This window comes from Lagopus leucura, unplaced genomic scaffold, assembly GCF_019238085.1.
Source record: "Lagopus leucura isolate 7727_CA_CO unplaced genomic scaffold, USGS_WTPT01 Super-Scaffold_100157, whole genome shotgun sequence".
NCBI classification, from domain to species: domain Eukaryota; kingdom Metazoa; phylum Chordata; class Aves; order Galliformes; family Phasianidae; genus Lagopus; species Lagopus leucura.
This window is the reverse complement of record NW_024962334.1, coordinates 10,370,302-10,390,169: the sequence shown is the minus strand read 5'-3', so window position 1 is coordinate 10,390,169 and position 19,868 is coordinate 10,370,302. Positions and strand designations below refer to the sequence as shown.

The following is a 19,868-nucleotide window of genomic DNA, read 5'->3' as shown; positions in this document are numbered from 1 at the left end:
GAGGGGGGAGAGGGGCCGGGGGAGGGTCCGCCCCGCTCTCCGCCCTCGGGAGGGCAGGGCAGAGCGGGGCGCGGGGTAACGCGCCTCAGGAGCCGCCGCCAGCCTGGGCCGCGCCGGGCAGCGCTGTGAGGGTGAGGGCTGAGCGCGCGCGAGGCTGCTGGAGCGAGGCTGGGCGTGTGAGTGCTGTGAGGCTGGACAGGGTTCTGACAGCTCTTTGTTTCCTTTGCCAGTGTTTGTAGTTCGTGCTTGTGTTTGTGTGGTTCTGTTCGTATTACAGATGATAAAATGTCTAAATGAAGCGTTCTTTTTTTTTTTATTTTCTATTTTTTGCTTTAAGTTAGGCAGCGCTGCTTGTTCTCACTTCCATTTTGGAACATGGATGCTCGTTCCTGCCTGGGGTTGCTTGCATTCATATCTGACACACTTGTGTTGCTTGCACTTCCCTGGATTTAATCCAGTGTGCCGACCTGGGTCTGGATGTTTGCTTAGAACTAGCTTAACTTTTTGGGGATTTTTGAGTGGTGCTGTGTGGAGCCAGGAGTTGGACTCAGTGATCTTTATGAGTCCCCTCCAACTCGGGATATTCTGTGATCAGGGGTAGGGTCTGGATCCCTCCTCAGCCTACACAGGGCCCTGTTCATTGCTCCATTTTTCTTAAATCCTGGGGGGAAAACAAAACAATACAAAAAACAAACTGTGATGGTTAAAGGGGTTATGATTACTTGGGAAGAAGCAGGGAAGGAGTGCTGACACAGGCTGGCTGCAGGCATCACCATACTGGTTTTGCTCTGTTGCCCAAGTGACCTGGTGCTATAAATGCTGATGTTTCTCTCACTGAGGTGAGAAGAGGAAAGAGAAATGCTAACACAAGCACAGATTGTTTTACCTCTTGAGTGAGACTGTCACCTGTTTATCACTACATTTGTCTTAGGTGTTGCTAACTGGAGTTCACAAGAACCAAAGCTTTCCTTTTAAGTCAGTTTTAGTGCAAGAAATTTATAGCTGTGCCATCTTTCTCCTGGAAGGTGGGTTTCTACAATACAAAAAGAAGACCTGTAGATTCTTTTAAGTATCATCTTTAATTTTTACATCAGTGGGATTTCATACTCAGTGTTAGCTTGCATGGAAGAGTTCTGAAATTAAGAGAAGTCAGATGGCTTTGCACTTTGTCAGGTACGATAGATTACCATAAAGCCCTAATCAGTATGTATTGTGACTTTTCCTTTTTTTTTTTTTTTTTTTTTTTCCAGTTTCTTTTAGGTATCTAGGAATTTTACCTAAGTTAAGAAATGTACATTGAAGAAAAGAAAATCACTCTCGGGTCTTCAGTGTTCATATCTGTGTGAAAGATTCTAGGATGTTCCATGAAAACACATCAGCAGATTGCTTAACTTCAGTAACAACTTCTACTGAAGATGGTGCTTTCCAAACAAAAGGCCATAATATGAGACTCCTTAGCCCAGAAGAAGCAGAGAGACTGGCAAAAGATCGAGTTTTGGTGTCTGACTTCAAACAGCTGAAATTGGAAAAAGAGGCACAGAAGAACTGGGATCTTTTTTACAAGAGAAACAGCACCAACTTCTTCAAAGACAGACACTGGACAACCAGAGAGTTTCAAGAATTAAAAGCATGTCGGGAGGTGAGCTCTATGCACTTGCTCTGTAACAGATGGGATTGATTGTTTTCAAATGATTTAATAGTACTTCTAATTAAACCATGAATTTGGGAGCTCTAACATGTTACGTGTGCAGTGCTCTGTGCAGTCCCTCAGTATCAAAGATGCCACCTCAGAAACAGGTGCATCAGAGCAATTTAAAATTGGATACTGAGAATGAAATCTAGAAACATTTTTTCTGTGTCCTAAATAAACTATGATGTTTAAAGTTGGAGCATTTCAAAACACAGCTTTAAGGAAAAGCACCCAGAATTACAGGCTAATTGCAGAACATCGATGAGAGGAATAGTTATTTGCATCTGTTGTTCCTTATATCTGAATGAGACAAGAAAGAAATGGTACAACAATCTGTTTAGACATCTACTCCTCAAGTAATTAAGAAATATTAATGCATTCTAAAAAGATGTGTACTTTGACAAAAAAAAAAAAAAAGATTCTTCTTCTGTAGTGTCAAAGTTATCCAATGGATAGCTACTTTAATTTCTGAATCAATGGTAAATTAAACTTGATTATTGCTTTTAATATACTGATTGAACAATGTTTCTGCTGATATCACCAGGAAAATAAAAATGATGTGCTTTTTCTTGGCTTTCTTCCACCCCAGTTTGCAGACCAGAAACTGACCATTTTGGAAGCGGGCTGTGGGGTTGGAAACTGCTTATTTCCACTCTTAGAAGATCTGAATATTTTTGCATATGCCTGTGATTTCTCTCCTAGAGCTGTTGAATATGTGAAGGTTGGTGTGATATTTGGAACTTCTTTTAGAGTATTCTTAGAAACTTATACAATTACAAGTGATGGGCTTCCCTTGCCTGTCTATATGAAGAGTAGAACAGAATTGTTTGACCTACATTTTTCCATGTTGACGTGTAGTATTACGGTCATATATATGGATGAATGTGTTGAAGACTCTGTTTCTTGGGAGCGGTATTATGTTTCTGGCTATGAGACACCAGCAAAATTTCTCAGGGATGGAAGCTTCCCCTGCTTTTTGTTTTTTACTTTTTTGATATAGTGCTGCTAATTTTCAGTGAAAGCATGCTCTTTTTGTTCCCGCAGAAAAATTCCCTGTATAGTACTGAAAGATGCAAAGTGTTCCAGTGCGATCTTACCAAAGATGATCTTCTGGAAAATATACCAGCAGATTCTGTGGATGTCGTCACCCTTATATTTGTGCTTTCTGCCATTCATCCTGACAAAATGTATCTTGTCTTGAAGAACATTTACAAGGTAATTCTTTAACACTTTATTTTACAGTCTTTAAAGCACTCGTATTCTCCTTAGCTTGAAAGTACAATTTTACTCTGAATCCTGGTCTAGTGTAAGTTATGAACACAACAAAATGGTGTCTTGCAGCTGTGAGTTTGGCTTTGACATTGTCTGATACAAATGATGTTCATGGGTTGCTGAAATGTTTGGTGATGAGGTATAGATTATAGCAAACTGTAGCTGACTTCCAGAATATGGAAAAACTTGCAGTTAGGATGTTATGGTTGTATGTTATTATTGTTGTTATTATTGTATGTATTGTTATTACTAAACCTGCTTGACCTGTGATGATTTAGAAATGGAGAGCTTGGAGATTAACATTAATGTAGAGAAACTCAGCACCCTGGGCTGCTTGTGTTGGCTGATAGGTAAACATAGACCCATCCAGAGGGCAGTTCTAAAAGGTCACAATTCAAATGGTTTTATGTTCCTAAGGTGATCTCAAGTCATACATTGGCTGGAGTTTCATAGTCAACATGTGCTTTTTTTTTTTATATAAGTGTAGGTCTGCCTTTGTGCTCTTATATTAGCAGATATCCTGCTCATTTTGTTATCAGTTAGAAAAAGGAATGTTTGATATTTTTTTTAAAATTATTTTTATTTTTTAATGTACCTCCTGCTATTTTCTAAAGTTGAGATTGGTTCGTAGCTCGTGCACCTGAAAGGCTAATTACTGTTTTCTGTGTGGAACTGGCTGGCTCATTGAACTCACTTGTAGGTTTCTGTATGAATTTGCAAGTTGCAAATATTCACTTTCTCCTCCAACAAATACAGCTGGTATTGCTGAGGTACAAAGGTTGCATGTATCAAATATCACAAGTCAGAAAGGGTAGTGAATATACGTTTCTAAACTATTGCTTGATTCTCTTATCAAAGAGCAATTTAAACAAAAAAATGAACACCTAACCTGCAACCCATTTTCCTAAAATTGTTCTTTTTTTTTTTTTTTCTTTTTCTTATATTGCACTTTTTTTCCTTCTTGCATTAAAAACGTTGTGGATTTCTATATTTTATTTAGCAGAATTGTGTGCTAGATGGTACCTAGCCAGCAAACGAAGTGCCACGTTAGGACTTCATTTTTATTGTTACAGTGTATACATTTTTCTTTCCACTGTGTTTGAAGAGTGTTGCAGAAAGCTTATTTAATTGTTCAGCATCCAAACAGATATCTGAAGGCAATTCATATTGTAGTGTTCATGGGAAGGAATTCTTTTAAAAGCTAGCAATCCGGTTTGTATACAACGCTTTTGTTGCATGAGGAATGAATTCAAAATATATACAGCTTGTGTTAGGATGGAATGTGTTAGGATATGTCTTAATAACGTGTGTATAAGCATGTATACACAAATCCATCTACCTTATTAAAGCATGTATGTTTTACATGACAGGTATTAAAACCAGGCAAGTGTGTCTTGTTCAGAGACTATGGACTGTATGATCATGCGATGCTCAGGTTTAAATCTGGCAGCAAACTTGGAGAAAACTTCTATGTTAGGCAAGATGGGACAAGATCATATTTTTTCACTACAGGTAAGATGCTTTCTTTTCTGTGATCTTCAACTCAAGTTTGATTCAGAGAATTGGTAACATGCCCACAGGAGTTTTGTTTTTGCACAGGTGACTGTCAAACGGTCGTGTACTTCGTTTGTCTTCTCTTTTTGTTACTATTTATGGGAGGCTGTTTATTGGATCGACAGGACTTTATGGAGCTGCTACTTGTTTACAAGCTTTGTGTATTTTCTATCGTGTAACAGGAGCAGAAGTTTCTAAATTTGTAGATTTCAATCAGATTTGTTGTATAAAGGAAAAAGAACAAAGTTCAGTAAAAGTTCAATAAAAATATTTGTGACACAGTTTTGTTGAGGTTATTCGTGAGGTTATTCTTGGTGTGGAAGATGAAGTGTGCCAGTGAAGTGCACAATTTGTAAATGAAGCAAAATAGGGTTTCCATTTGATACAGCATTTTAACAGCTTTTCATTCAGTGCTCTGAATGCTTTATGAAGGATGGTAATTACTGCAGGTTATTGGCTGCTAAATGGAAGCACATAGACATGAAGGAATTTGTGAAGGCTCTCAATATGAACTCAATATGGGTTTATAGCTCATCTCTTAACTCCCAGTTCTTCATACTAAACTTTAGTGGACTGTTACTTCTCCCTGTCAAATGTAATTGTCAAATTGTGAAATGAAAGCTCTGTGTTTATTTCTGTGGGCTCTTTTTTCCTAGTCTGAAGCAAAATATAGCCACTGAAAAAGCCAATTTGAAGCCAAGTAAAAGTTCAAATTTTATGACTTAATGTATTGCTTAATTGCTTCTGATAAATAAAGAACATTAATCGTGTCTGAGATTTTTCTATTTTTCACAGGACTATGATGAAATCCTAGATAATGCAGGCTATTCTACAGCTTCATTAAAGCACTTCCAGAGCTATTATTTACTGAGTGATTTTTAGTTCCACTTTAACAAATTAGCTCTAAAAAAGAGAATGGATGCTAAAGGGACCAAATAACAAACTGGCCTATCTATGTGAATTTAAATCCCATTCTTACTGTGTGTTAGAATTGTTTCTGAATGAGAAATTCTGTTCTAGTGTGAAGGTGTGCTTTGGAGGAAAAATTGGGATAGGGAGAGTGAAGAAAAAGGAAGGAAAAAAGTGAACTGGTCTACATTGGTTGTGTGAGCTGTTGTTGTGCCTTGGGAATATCTGTGGCTGTCTCACGGATCGCCTCTGCTCCCGCTTCTTATTCATTCTGATCGCATTTATCTTACTAATTTTCATGTAAATATTGGTTAATGCTTGAGAATTCCTGTGTTACTAGAAATGTGACTCCATCATTCTTGTACAGTTGGCAACCAGTCCTATTTTTTTAATTTAGCAGAGGCACTATTCTGCTACATCAAGTCATTACTATGTAGAATGATTTGAACAATGCCTGTTTGTAGTGTATCTGACCTCAGATAACAACACTGATGCTCCATGGCAATGAATCCATTCTTCTACTCTTAGAAATAATCTTAAATTTGGGGAGGAGTAAATGTTTCTAATTCTGACTCTGTTCAATTTACTCATATGAAGTTTCAGTTGATGCACAAGTAAGTGCTATTTATTAGTATTTCATCAATGTGGATTCTCCATTTTAAATGAACACATACTGTTTATGGCCAGTCCGTGTGGTTTCCTGTTGGGCTTATGATGACATAAGCCTGCCTTCCTGCTGAAATTCGTGGTCTCTTTTGCCCTTTTCAATGTATCACCTGTTCTACCTCTTCTAGTTCTGGTGCTCCTAAGCCACATGATCAGTTCTTTTGGCAAGCCCATCACCTACTGAAAAAGAGTGTGTGCCTTTGTTTTCTACCAAGTAGCAAAAGTTTAGTATGGCTTAAATTTCCAGAGGAATCACACCTGAAGTAAATGAAGCAAGGGGTGGGAAAAGAAGGATATTGAGTTGTAGATAATATGACAGGTCAGTAGTGTGGGCAGCCCTCTCTGTTGCATAGATGACCTTGTCTGTGAGGCACTTCTGCCATCCCAAAGGGAGATAAGCTTTGAATTGTGGTCTTTTGTGTTTGAGAAATGTTGTCAGTTTGACTTAATGCAGACTTGGTACCACTACAACCACTTCACTGTTTTTTTCCTTTTTCTACTGAGCAGTGGTTTGTGAAGGTCAAGTAACTTAGGTTTCTTCTTAAGCAGAGATGCATTTTCAAGTCTGGATCACTTCCGAAATATTTGAAATAAGTGTTGTGTTCACCTGACGAAGCCAGCTGTGCAACTCAAAAATGCATTGGTGTCAATCACAGGGAGAATGAGAAAGCTCAATAAAAATAAGAAATGTGGCATGTTTTGGAAACTAAACAGTAACTAGCTTAAGTCTCAGTTTTCAGGCTGTTTTGCTTAAGTTGATGTTTCCAAAGGTGTCCTGTATTGATTTTATTCAGAAGTGCAGCAGTCAGCTTGCACAGAACAGCTTGAAATCTAAATGCATGTGTGGTTTTTCATACTCTAACACATTAGAATGTAAGCTTATAAAAACACTGGCTAGTGCTTTAAAAATAGCAGAAACATAATTTTTTGTCTAATTTTTTTTTTTTTTTTCACTTCTAGAGTTCTTGTCTCAGCTCTTCAGGTCAGAGGGATATGAGGAAGTGGTCAACGAATACATGCACCGAGAAACTGTGAATAGGAAAGAAGACTTGCGTGTTCCAAGAGTTTTTCTTCAAAGCAAATTTCAAAAGCCTTTCAGTAAGACATAAGTTCTTTCTGATTAGCAATAGCATCAATGATAGCACCTAGTTTTTCCTTGTGGGTGTTCGTCTGCTTCATACTCCATAAATGGCTGCATCCTCTTGGTTTTCATCCTCAGATATGAAATATGAATGTTAATTCTAATTAAAACTTTAAGATGGTTTTGCAAAGCAGGAAAGTTGATGAGTACCTGTATTCCTGTTTTTAAAGTAAATCCTCTGCAGCACTGTCAGGTGAAAGAGATTTTAAAATGTTTAAGTTCTAATTTTTCTTATTAACTGGCACAATCACTATTTTCATTTTTATTAAAAACTATTTTTAAATAAGCATTCTTTTTCTATCACTTGTGTTTGTGATTGACATCTTAATGTTACAGTATTTCATCTTTCCATTTCTTCTATGAAGAAAGGTTGAGGGAACTGGAATTGTTTAGCTTGGAGAAGAGAAGGCTCGGGGGGGACCTCATTGTGGCCTTCCAGTACTTGAAGAGAGAGTATAAACGGGGGGGGAACGGCTGTTTACAAGGGTTGATAGTGATAGGACAAGGGGAAATGGTTTTAAACTGAGATGGGAGGTTTAGGTTAGATATTAGGAAGAAGTTTTTCACGCAGAGGGTGGTGACACATTGGAACAGGTTGCCCAAGGAGGCTGTGGATGCCCCATCCCTAGAGGCATTCAAGGCCAGGCTGGATGTGGCTCTGGGCAGCCTGGTCTAGTGATTGACCACCAGGGCAGTTGAAACTAGATGATCTTTATGGTCCTTTTCAACCCAGGCCATCCGTGATCTTCTTTCGGCATTTATAGGGCTTCTGAGTATGATTTCTCAGGTGCAAGAAATGGAATGAAATGGACTCAGTGAGGGATACTTTTAAGTTGCTTCAGTATTTTAATCTTTTTAATGTGCTGAGCGTTTAGATATTTTATATGAACATATGTAAACATATGTTCGTAATTTTATTTGAAGGAAATCGTTAAAGAAACAATTTGTCTTTATCCCTAATTAATTTCATATGTTCTTCCTTTGCTGAGCCAAAGCAGTCAAGATTTTTCAAGTCAGTTTCCCCTTTGGAATGAAAATTTGTAAGCTAGAAGTACTTTATTTTACATTAAGTATATTCTGCTTCTCCTTTCCTGAGCAGAGGTCTTAACTCTTCTCTGTCACTCTCAGAAAAGTGTTGGTCTTTGCTCTTTCTGTCACTAAAAGGGATGCTGATGTTACACCTCAGCCTGTCAGAGTCCTGACTGCTTGAAGGGAATTTTTCTTTTTGCTTTGATGGCCCTGGCTCCTTGTAACGCAGAGCCACTTGTTCTTGGATGATATCTGAAAAACATGTCTGCATCTTTAATCTGCATTTTGACCAGCTGCTCTGCATCAGGGAAAGTATCTGGTGACTTGTGCAATTGGCAGCAGCGGTAATGTAACGCACACAAGTTGCAAGAAGGGAAATTTCGGAGAAATACTATCTTTTTGGGTGTGGTTTTTTTTTTTTGTGGAAGGAGTGGGGAAAATGTGTGCAGGCAGATGTTGGGACAGGGCCAGAGGGGCGTGGAACCTCCTTACTTGGAAATACACGGAAGTTGACTGGGCAAGGCCTTGAGCAACCTGCTTGAGAGTGGCTCTAAGTGGGGATTTGATCTCTTGTGGCATAAATTACTCAGGTTGTTGCTCCACTCAACTCGTGTGTTATTAGATGACACATGCATCTGATACAGATCAAAGGTGTTTGCTTATCTTTGACAACTATCTGCAATGCGTGATACTGAATTTTTTTCACACTGACACTGACTCTGTGGGCATGGAGCCCACAAGTGATATCTTTTTCAGTGTGAGGCCTGTTACTGTTACAGAGTTAATCAGTCAGATTTTTGAACAAATGTGAGCTGTCAGAGGTCTTATACAATTTGAGAGGGTTGTAAATAAATTTTCAGGAGATCATTGCTTTGTTTCAGGGCTTTACAGCTTTCTTCTGTTTGTTTTGTTGTTTTTTTTTGTTTGTTTTTTTGTTATCTGCTACCGTAAGCCCCAAAGCTGGATTTATTGTACAATCAAACTTGGGCCTCAGTGGAAAAAGAGATTAAACAACACAATTCTTACGACCCTTTGAGGATGGTTATTATATGATATCTCCTTATTTTATAGGGAGTATCATCCTGGGATTTATGTATTACTGATTCCCTGCTGTGCAATCCATTAGCACTTTCTGCTATACGAGCAATAAATGTCTAGTAACATTTACAATAAATGGAATAATACATTAGAAGGGGATATAACAGTGATAGCATTATTATAATCTAAGCAATCATCATTTTGTAGCTTCCCTCAGCAAATGTTAATCTTTACTACAGCAGCTTTGCTATGATTGGATGTAGCTCTGTTGGCTTTAGAGCAGTTTGGACCCTGCAACTCCAGGTGTCCTACAGGGCTGGTGCTTGGTCCTTTCAGAGAGATGACACATAAATGAGGCAGAAGGATTGCCCTATCATGGTTTCTTGTTACTTCAGCATCCCTGAAAAGGAACTGAAAAATAGGCAAGTATTTAAAAAAATATTAGAAGTTTTCAAGTTTGAGTCAACTCAACAGACTTTAGCTGCAGATAGCAATTAACTTCCTTTTTCACTATGAACTAACTAAGCATTTCCTGAACAGTAGTGCACCATTTAGTGGCTGTAGCTTCAGTACTTTAGTACAATTCTTCTGAGGGAACTGTTGCCACTTTTTGTATAGGACACATTCAAATGAAAGTAGTAGTAGTCTTTTTTTGTTCTCATTTAGTCTCAATTCCAGTCAGACCTTGAAAATGAAATAGCTTTCATTACTCTACCATGCTACCCTGCTAGAAAGGCTTTCAACCATAGTGGTCATAACACAGAGGTGGTTTTGAGATGACTGGTCTCTATACTTCTGCTTCAATGCACTCCAAATCATTGCAAGCATTTTTAACTGTGGTAAAGTTTGAGGAAGTCGAGGGAGCTTTAAGAAGTCATCACATGAGATGTGATAACTAATGGGGATGCATGTGTCTGCTGTTGTGCTGAAAAAAGTGCTGACCCCTTCAAACCCATGCAAGCTCACCAGAGACAGTCAAGAAGGACAGATGTACCTGGAATAGTCTCAAAAGGACTTGACAAAAAAAAATTACGTGCACCGAGTTGTGCTCAGCTTGCACAAACAAGCTACTATGCCATTGCTGTAATTAATATATTGATCATTCTGTGATTGAAGTTGTCTTCAGTCAGTGAGGGCTGCTGAGACTGATTTAATTGCTTGTAGAAAACCTTCTTTTCATTTCCCTTAAGCTGAGCTAGCTGCTTTATCTGGCAGGTGTAAATAATGTGGACTCTGGTTGAAGATTTTCCTGCAGTTATGGAATCCTAAACATCACTCTCCTCTGTGGGATTCTCCAGTGTGCTCTACTAGAACCACATATGTTAAGAGAATCTATTAGAACAAAGGCAGATGGTGACCATTTACTGTGGGGAGGCACACAGATATGTTGCAAAGATAGAAGCTATTAGCCAGGTAAGATGATTCATTAGAGAACTCTTTTCTATTCCTACTTCCCACCATTCATTGTGTTTGCACTGAGGAGAAAACGCTACTGCTGTGAAACCGAGGAACGTAAGGGCATGAGGAAAGTGCATGTGATTTTTTGAAAAGACTCTTGATCTTGTGTGCCTCTACATAAATGATCCTAGTTTAGGAACATCTACCCTTCTGTAAGTCATAAGTCTTTTCTTAAGAAAATTTGATTTGATTTTGAAGGTCTTTGCCAAAGATACAGGTATAGCCAAATATGTTGAAAGATTTAGAAAAGCAGCTGTGTGACTGAGAAAATATATCTAGGTTTATTTTTCTGATTTGACTTGTAAGGCGCTTAATACTTCACAGTCACTTCAGTGCTTTTTCAAAGTTCCTGCCATTCTGTGCTGTGTTATCCTTTGTCAAGCTAAGTGTGCCCTATCAACACCAGCTCAATTTTACATCTGTACTACCTAGTGGACTTGCATCTGAAATAATGGAGGGTACTCAAAGGAAAATTCACAGAGCAGACAAGCCTACCTGCTATCTGGGCTCCATTTGGTGTTTTTCTACAATCACCTTCTTTTGACTTCTAACTATCTGTAGTAGATTTGATGCACTACGTGCCAGTGGGATTGTTGTACAGCTGACACTTAAGGATTTTGTTGCTACTTTTAAAATTTTTTTAAATTTTTTTCTAGCTTTACCTTCAGGCTTCTATGTGAAAGGTGGTGTTTAATCGGAATTTCTGTCATCTAACAAAAGCCTTTTAAATAAACCAGATCTGATGCTGTTATGTTAAAACCATGTTATTCAAAGGAAGGAGAAAAGAGAAGTGAGCAGAAGGAAAAGAGAGCTGTTTCCTACGCTAATACAATAGAGCATGATTGTCCAACACTTTGGCTTGCCTGGGCCACACTGGGCGAAGAGGAATTGTCTTGGGTCCTTGTAGCAAAAATGCTAAGGCATGGCTTGGACCTGTGATTGAGCACCTGGTGGGAAGGCAGGGCCAATCCAGAGGAGCTCAGGTGCCAGCAATGCACATGAATGACCAGAACAGGTGGAGCCAGGATCCACCCCTCCCCAGACCTCATTTAAGGGTTGGCAGTGTAGGCAAAAGTATCTTATCTAGAGGTTTCTGCATATCTGAGGCCTTTTAAAGGTAAGCAACATTTGTTTGTTTGTTTGTTTGTTTATTATGAATCCTCACTTAGTGTGGCCTGGGATCTTGCTGCTCTGCTATCACTGTTGTACTTTCCATCATGTTATGCTTGGTGACTGAGGTAGATGTGACAGCAGTGCATGAATTTAGCATGGATTATCTTAAAAGCATAATGTGTTGGTTGGTTTCTGGGATCCCTAGTAGCCTGAAGAGGAAGCTCCTGAGGGAAACTCCAAGATTCCTGGGTTCCCTGTGGCTGCATGCTTCATGGGCTGTTGAAGAATAGGGACTCAATTTTCAATCAATATAAATATATCATCTGCAAATTTTCAAATGGATTGTACAGAGTTGCAGTTAGACATTAGATTCAAAGAAAATTCTAGTCATACTTCTCTGACCAGAGAGAAACTTCCTTCACTTCACAATCTCACCTTCATGGCTGCTGTTAGTGTATCAAAATGCATAAAATCACTTGTTGTAGCTTGAGCTTGCCACAATTTTAAGATTCATTTTGAATGCTTCTATGATTTGAAGCACGGCACAAATGATTCTCATCTTGAAGATGTTGAAAATAACAAAATTTGTGAGCATTGGGCTCAATTCTGGATATTTCTTCCACAGTGAACGTGTTGGCTTATTAAATTGCTTTGTAAAATAACACAAGCCCAAGTTTGATACTTAAATACAAAAACTGCTTCGTAACAAAATACGTTTGTCTTCACAGGCATGCACAGTGTAGGTGGGTTGAAATATTATTGGCAATCACCATGCTACTTGCCAACTGGCACTACACATGTAATGTGCAATACGTGTGGGTTTGGATTTGCTGGGGTGTGTGTGTGTGTGGCGGTGCTGAAAGGCAGAGTCAGCCCTGCAAGAGGCTGCCCTCCCCTTCTCCCCGCTCCCAGCACCATTAGCACAGCTTGTACTCCTTTTTGATAAACTGAAGTTGGAAAAAAAAGACTGCTCTGCAGGCAAAGTCTCATTCTTATCCAAGATGGAGCTGGTGCTGCCATGTGCAACTGTTGCTTGTTGAAGGATTTAATAGATGTGTTGATGTGGCTCAGTACATGAGCATCCAACCTTTGGGTTTGTCCAGGCTGTTCTGAGTGAGGAAGAATTGTCATGGGCTGCATATAAAATATACCATGTAGTTAAAGTATGTAACTAACAAAACTTAAAATATATTTTTTTTATTAAAACATAAAGAGCAACAAAAACAAAACAGTGGGTTATTTGACATTTTTTTTTTTTTTTTAATGCATCAGTCTGGTTTGGTGGCTCTGGCTGCAACTCTCAGTCAGCTCCTAAGATGTCCATCAGAGGTTTTTTTTGATGGCGTTTTACTCTTCCTGTGATTCATCCTTGAAAACAGTCATTTACAAATGTACGTACAGCCAAAAAGCAATGCCATGCATAAGGTGTGATAGCAAAGCGAGGGGTGCATTCCCTTTGGTCAAATGAGGCTTATGAAGGTCTGGTAAAGAGACATGATCAGACAGTTGAGTTGAATGTCTGACTGCAGCTTTACACATTCTGTTTGAAAACTAGTAAGTAATGTATTCATGACAACTGGGCAAGGGATTACGACTCTGGCAAAAAATCGACGATTTTTTTTTCCAGCATTCTTGAAACCTATTCTCAAATTCCTTTTTGAAAACAGCACAGCTGCGTATCTTTCACTATTCACAGGACCGTGTTCAGTCAGCATATCAAAATGCACGCCATTATTTGGTGAAACTTGTGTCAGCACTGTCCTGTGCCCTCCCAGTGCCAGCCCAGGCAGTGTGGATCACACACTGCTGTGTGGTTGCTCTTGAGCCAGGCCAGGCTGCTTGGTGGGCAGAGCCCCATGATGGCACGGGGTGGGGGGCAGCAAACTTAGTAACAAAATAGTTTGAAGAATATACAAAACTTTTACAGCTGTCCTTTTCTGAACTACCTTCAGAAAATTTATTCTGAAACCTGTTCATCCTGGAGAAGGGTAGATGAGGAGGGATCTTACCAGCTCTTACGAATCACAAAATGTGGGAGTCGTGTAGATGGAGCCAGGCTCTTCTTGTTGATGTGTAATGATAGGATAAGGAGCGATGGCCTAAAACTAGAACACAGGAAATTCCATGCAAATATGAGGAAGAACTTCTGTACATGAGGGTAACAGAACACCGAAACAGGCTCCCTGGAGGGGTTGTGGAGTCTCCTTCTCTGGAGGTATTTGAGACCCATGTGAAAGCTTTTCTGTGTGACCCGCTACAGGGAACCTGCTCCAGCAGGGGCATGGACTGGATGATCCCCAGAGGACCCTTCCAAGCCCTATGATTCAATGACCAGCTGGTTTCAGTATCTAAATGCTCAACTGGCATTCAGCAGTCCGGAATGCTTTATTATATCCATTAGGACCTGTCTCGTTTTGTCATCTCTTGTCTGGATGAATATTATATGCTTACTGTAAGATGAATATGCAGGCATATGCAAATTTAATTTTTTTTTTCCCCTGCTCTGCTCAGTCAGATACAGTTTGAGCAAAGGAATGGCATTTGGAATTTTGTTCGCAAGATGGCAGTAGTCACTAACCACCGCGCTACGTTACTTTTAACCCTAGTGCTCAGCTGTTGTCCCGGCATTTAGTGCAGTGTAGGAAGAGCTGGTAATGGTTATACATGGACTAGACAGCCTGAGTCTTTTATGTGGTTAAGTCATCTTTTTCTCTAATTAAATAGCTCCTGGATCTTCAGGAAGGAAAGCAAAAGGTATTTAAAGAAAACATAGTATTTTAGCAATGCTTGTTATTGAGAAAGATTGTTCTTAGAATGTGAGGGAGGCTAAAGTGAAGTACTATCAGCTGATAATAGCAGCTGGGATCCTAATTACCTCTACCTACAAGGCAGTGATTTGTTGCATTGACAATATGCAGGTTGTTCCTGTAGAATCTGATTCCTGCTAAACTGTTGCCGTAGAAACTGCAGGGATTTAAGATAACAGCTTTCAAAGCTTTGAAGTGCAGTGCCTTAATGAGATATTTTATCAACTTCTGAAAGATATTAGACAAATCTCTGTATGAATTGTTCCTGTTTTCTTTCTACAGCCATCAGAACTAAGTGAGATGCAGGGGGCCAGAGAAGTTGTGTCTCTTTCATTATTTACTGTGCTGCACTCAGCTGTAGTGTCACTTGCCATTTTGCAGTTTCTGCTACTGTAGTAATCCCTATTTTGTCTCCAGCAAACCTCACTTAAATGAAATTTTATTCCATGCTTCCTTTTACCTCTTGCTGGCTTTACATCTCACTTTGAACACTGTGTTCAGTGTAATTGTTACTAGGCAGCACAAATAAGCTATGTGTAATGCTGCCTAACCCACATTTTAAGCAACAGTAATTCTTCTGGATATTTAATATCTGAATTATTGTAAACACTAATCATCTGTCACTGCAGAAATGTAATTGGTTTGAAAAAGGAAAAAAAAAAAAAGAGAAGCAGATTTTCTCTGTGCCTGTCTTGCAACATTCATGGGTAGACAGTAATAAGTAATAAGACAAGGGTGAATGGTTTTAAACTAAAAAGGGGAATATTTAGGTTAGATGTCAGGGGATTTTTTTCACTGAGAGGGTGGTGAAGTGGTGGCACAACTGCCCTTAGAAGCTGTGGGCCCCATCCCTGAAGGCTCTCAAGGCTGGGTTGGATGGGGCCCTGGGCAGCCTGATGCAGTGACTGATCTAGTGATTGGCAATCCTGCCCGTATCAGAGTGGCTGGAACTAGGTAATTTTCGAGTTCCCTTCCAACTCAAGCCATTCTATGATTTTATGCATGTTCATGTATATGTACAGACTGGGAGAGCAGCAGAGCAAGAGGTAAAGCCAGCTGAGAGGGTGCTGGTGTAGCTGGGCTGGTCTTAAGGGATTCCTGTTCAGGTTAACTCAGGCTGCTAGAATGTCACAGAGCTGTAGCACTATGGAGCTTCCCTGTTTGGATCAGGCTTGTGTTCAGCCTTGGCATCTCTTTTTGGTAGGCTGTGAAGCAGTACCAGAGAAGGGATGTTGAGTTGGATCTGGACTGCGGCATTCCTGTTGGCAGATTGCTCTTGTCATTGCCTACAGCTTGGAGCAGGCAACCTGCAAGAGTGAAGGATGAAACCTGCTTTCCCCTGTGCTTGCACCATGCTAGCTACTAAGTGCCAACAGCCATAGAGCCCTGCAAGAGTGATACTAAAGCTGTCCTCTGCCCTTTATTTAACAGGTTGTACCATCCTGGCATATACTCGCTGAGGCTGCATCCAAAACAGTTGTGGTCAGCGCTGGTATCCCAGCCTTCATTATGTAGCCCCTTCAGTACTCCCTGGCACCAGGCAGGGCAGTGGAATGGATGACAGTGTGTACCCCTGATGTCCTTTTCTGATAGTGCTTTGCTCAGATCCTAGCATCACAGTCCTGTTCCTAGCATGAAACTGGGAACAAAAGGCAAGTAACTGGAGGCCTACAGAGTGGTTGCTCTCTTCTCTTTTCACAGTAATTGAACGGAAGCATGACTGTTCTGTGTTGTAACTAATCAGTGGTTGCAGCTGCCTCTGAGACTGTGCTGGGGTATTGCACCCTTGAGAAACTGTGGCAAAAGCAGTTGGAGCTGGATGCAGTGCAGTGGCTCACATGGTTCCAGGCTAAGAAATTAGGGCTCATTCACTTGGTAAAGGTGGATGTGGCCAGGCTTCTTAGCCATGTGTGACTTGTTCAGCAGATGGTACCTGGAGTATGATAGATTAAGAAAACATTCTGAGTGGGAAAAATGGCACAGTTAAAAATGCCACTGCAGCTGACATTTTCTGGAAGAGAAGAGGCCAACTGACAGGGTCTTTTATGCAGGCTGTGGGTACTGGCCAAAACAAAGACAATCATGAGATATATATATTTTTTTCTGGCAATAGTTCAGAATCATTTGACGTGTCTCAGAATTCTGAGGCGTGCTTCACTTTCCAAGATTGGTTCCAGGGTAGGGACCAAACAAAGATAAGAGGGAAGGATTTTTGTATTTTTGGTGTGGAACCATAGAGCGACTTAGGTTGGAAGGGACCTTAAAGCCCCCCCCAGCTCCTGCCATGGGCAGGGCTGCTGCCACCAGCTCAGACTGCCTGGGGCCCCACCTAGCCTGGCCTTGAGTGCTCCTGGGATGGGGCACCACAGCTTCTCTGGACAGCTGTGCCAGGGCTTCATCGCCATCTGAGTAAATAATTTCTTCCTAACTTCTAACCTGAATCTACGTCTCCCCTCTTTGATCTTAAAGCTATTCCCCCTTGTTCTATCACTATCAGATAGTGTAGAAAGTTGGTTCCCCTTCTGCTTATAAACTCCCTTCAAGTACTAGAAGTAGTATGGGAACACAAAATAAAAATAGAAACAGAGAAACCAGTTTTTCCAACTGAGGTAGCTGGTATAGTCCCTGATACATCGATTGGGATCTGAAACAAATCAACCTGAGAGATTATGAGAGAATGCAAAACTAAACAATTATGTATATCAGTTGTAATTTGCAAGGTAGAGTGGAGTGCCCAGACCAAATTACAAAATATGAAGGATGAACAAATCTCCAGCACTGAATACAGTAGAAAATTACAACTACAAGTGCTGATCTAATGCAGACAGGTGTGCCAGAACTCAAAACTGGATTCTCATGAAAAAAAATGTGGTGAATGTTGCAAGCCAAGACAGTGCAGCTTTTGAAAGAATATAAGTATGCTGGTAGGCTGTATCATTCGCTAGTGCCAACAGTGCATGTAGCATGGGCTGCAGAGTGGGGAGCTTCAGAAAGGAAGGAGTAGTAAATAATGCTTCAGCCAAAGCTGTGCAGACTAACCTCTCTAAAACAAATGGAACACTGGAACAGGCTGCCCAGGGAGGTTGTGAAGTCGTCTTCTCTGGAGATATTCAAAACCCATCTGGACACCTACTTGTGTGACCTGCTGTAGGGAACCTGCTTTGGTAGGGGGATAGAGACTTGATGATCTCTGGAGGTCCCTTCCAACCTCTACGATTCTGATTCTGTGAAATAGGATGTGTTAACAGAGAGTTAGCCTGTGGGCCACAGACCAGTATAACATCATAAACAGGAATATCAACACTGAGAGTGTTCATAAGCCAGAAGAGAAACAGATAAAGCCCTAGTGATAATGGTAAGACATGTGAAATGAGTATCTAGGTAAACTGTGATTTGGCACTGTTACAGTTTTCTAGGGGGTGAGAAAGAGGAGGGCAGTAATTGCTAGTGAGCCTGGGACTCACCTAATAGTTGACCTCCTCAAATGGGTATGCCTGCTAGAGAGATGGGGCAAAAAATGATGATAAAAGAAGTTGAGAATGTCTTTGTAGGATCAGTCTGTTTTAAAAAACAAACAAACAAACAAACAAAAAATTAAAAACAAAAACAAACTTAGAGTCAGTAAAGATCTCCTTAGCCTAGGGCTGAAGTCTGGGTAGGGACCCAGAGAAACTTAACAAGAATTTTAAAGGGAGCATTTTTCTATGCCCTAGAAGACCTTAAGACATCAAATATTTCTTTTGTTGCCCCAGCAAAGTTCTGTAAGGCACACCTTACAGGATGGTGGATGTGTGTTTCCAATCCTTCTGCTTTCTTGTGGCAGTGCTGTCTCAGCTTGTAGGTACGCTCTGGGGCTCCTACCTGACAGTGAAGCACTGGAACATGTTGCTCAGAAAGGTGGTGGGTGCCCTGGAGACATTTAAGATCAGGCTGCACTTGGCTCTAAGCAACTTGATAACTCAGTAGGTGTCCCTGTTCATTGCAGGGGAGTTGGACTAGATGGCCTTCAGGGTCCCTTCCAACTCCAACATTTTTTGTTACTATATGATTCAATGCTGGTTCCAAAATGACTGAATGTTGGGGTAAGCTTGTTATGCACAATTTTCTTGAAGCCCTAGTATTGCTTGGAAAGGAAGGTAGCTGCATGGGCAGGGAGTGAAGGCAGAAGGACACCCACAGGTGTTTCCAAGTGGCTGTTACAGAATATCCTAGTTCTGATAGCATCAATTTATCATTTGTGATTTCCTTGCTCTTGAGCAATGTCGTTGGAAAGTAGAAAGGACAACAAACTTTAAGAGAGCAAAGGTTTATACTTTATACACCAAGGCAACTACTTGGGATGTCTCTGTCCATTACAGACTATTGTGGGATTTATGTTTATAACTGACATTTATCTCTGAGTGATCAGACCCGTGTGGCGTGGGGATGCTGATGAGTGCTGGCTATGCACAGCAGGGAAAGGAATGAACTGCACTTTTTGGGAGGATCTTTCTCTGGCTTCTTGTTCATCTGACTAGTGTGTTCATATGGGCTCATATCGCTCTTTACGTGAGGAGATACAGACTATGCCATCCAGCCTCTTCCCTTCAGCTGTTTGTTCCCACCTCAGCAAGCTACTAGAGATCACAAATTGCATTAATTGATCTGAATGTGCATGTAACACGGCCTGCTTTGCAAAGCTGTGCAGGAATAGAAAAAAACCTCGTTAAATATATGCTGATGTTCTAATTTCTTTCAGCTAACAGGTGCTTGCAGACATCTGTGCAAAGAAAAGCACAGCTCTCTGCAGGGGGAGTGATCATTTCTCAGTTTTGGGTCATGTTCCCTTTAGAAAGTATGGGTGAAAAGAGGAGCAGCCCAGCTGAAGGAAGGAACTGAGAGAACTGCCTTCTCACCAGGGAGAGCAGAGGAGTATCCTGTCTGAATCTGTGGCTCCTGCAAATCGGAGAAGAAGTGCATGAGCTGATGGGCTTCTGCTTTTGGAACTCTGCTGATTCCAAAAGACATAAATTGTGGAAACTCATGACTGACAGAATACTGTGGGTAGGAGTAACTATTACCTTCAAAGTTGCTTCAGGTGGGGGTTTGTATTATAACATGAATACAGACAAAAGGTAACAGCAGTATATGACAGCATCAGTGCTGCTCTGAGCCAGTTTGCTCTTGCCTAACTAGCTTAAAGCTGGCTAGG

General features: G+C 40.5%; 1 protein-coding gene across 2 annotated transcripts; it reads left to right on the top strand.

The window, feature by feature from the left end:
• Window positions 1–130: 130 nt before the first annotated feature.
• On the top strand, window positions 131–19,765 carry METTL6 (methyltransferase 6, methylcytidine). Of its 2 annotated transcripts, none has more exons than XM_042889093.1 (6): window positions 131–1,639; window positions 2,280–2,411; window positions 2,735–2,905; window positions 4,333–4,474; window positions 7,052–7,189; window positions 19,509–19,765. In XM_042889093.1, the coding sequence occupies exons 1-6, from the start codon at window positions 1,358–1,360 to the stop codon at window positions 19,553–19,555; spliced, it is 912 nt and encodes a 303-aa protein (XP_042745027.1). In that variant the 5' UTR covers window positions 131–1,357; the 3' UTR covers window positions 19,556–19,765. The 2 variants fall into 2 exon arrangements, with proteins under 2 accessions (XP_042745027.1, XP_042745028.1); XM_042889094.1 differs by lacking the exon at window positions 19,509–19,765 and adding an exon at window positions 10,515–11,483 and having other exon boundaries at window positions 132–1,639.
• The last annotated feature ends 103 nt before the right edge of the window (window positions 19,766–19,868 follow it).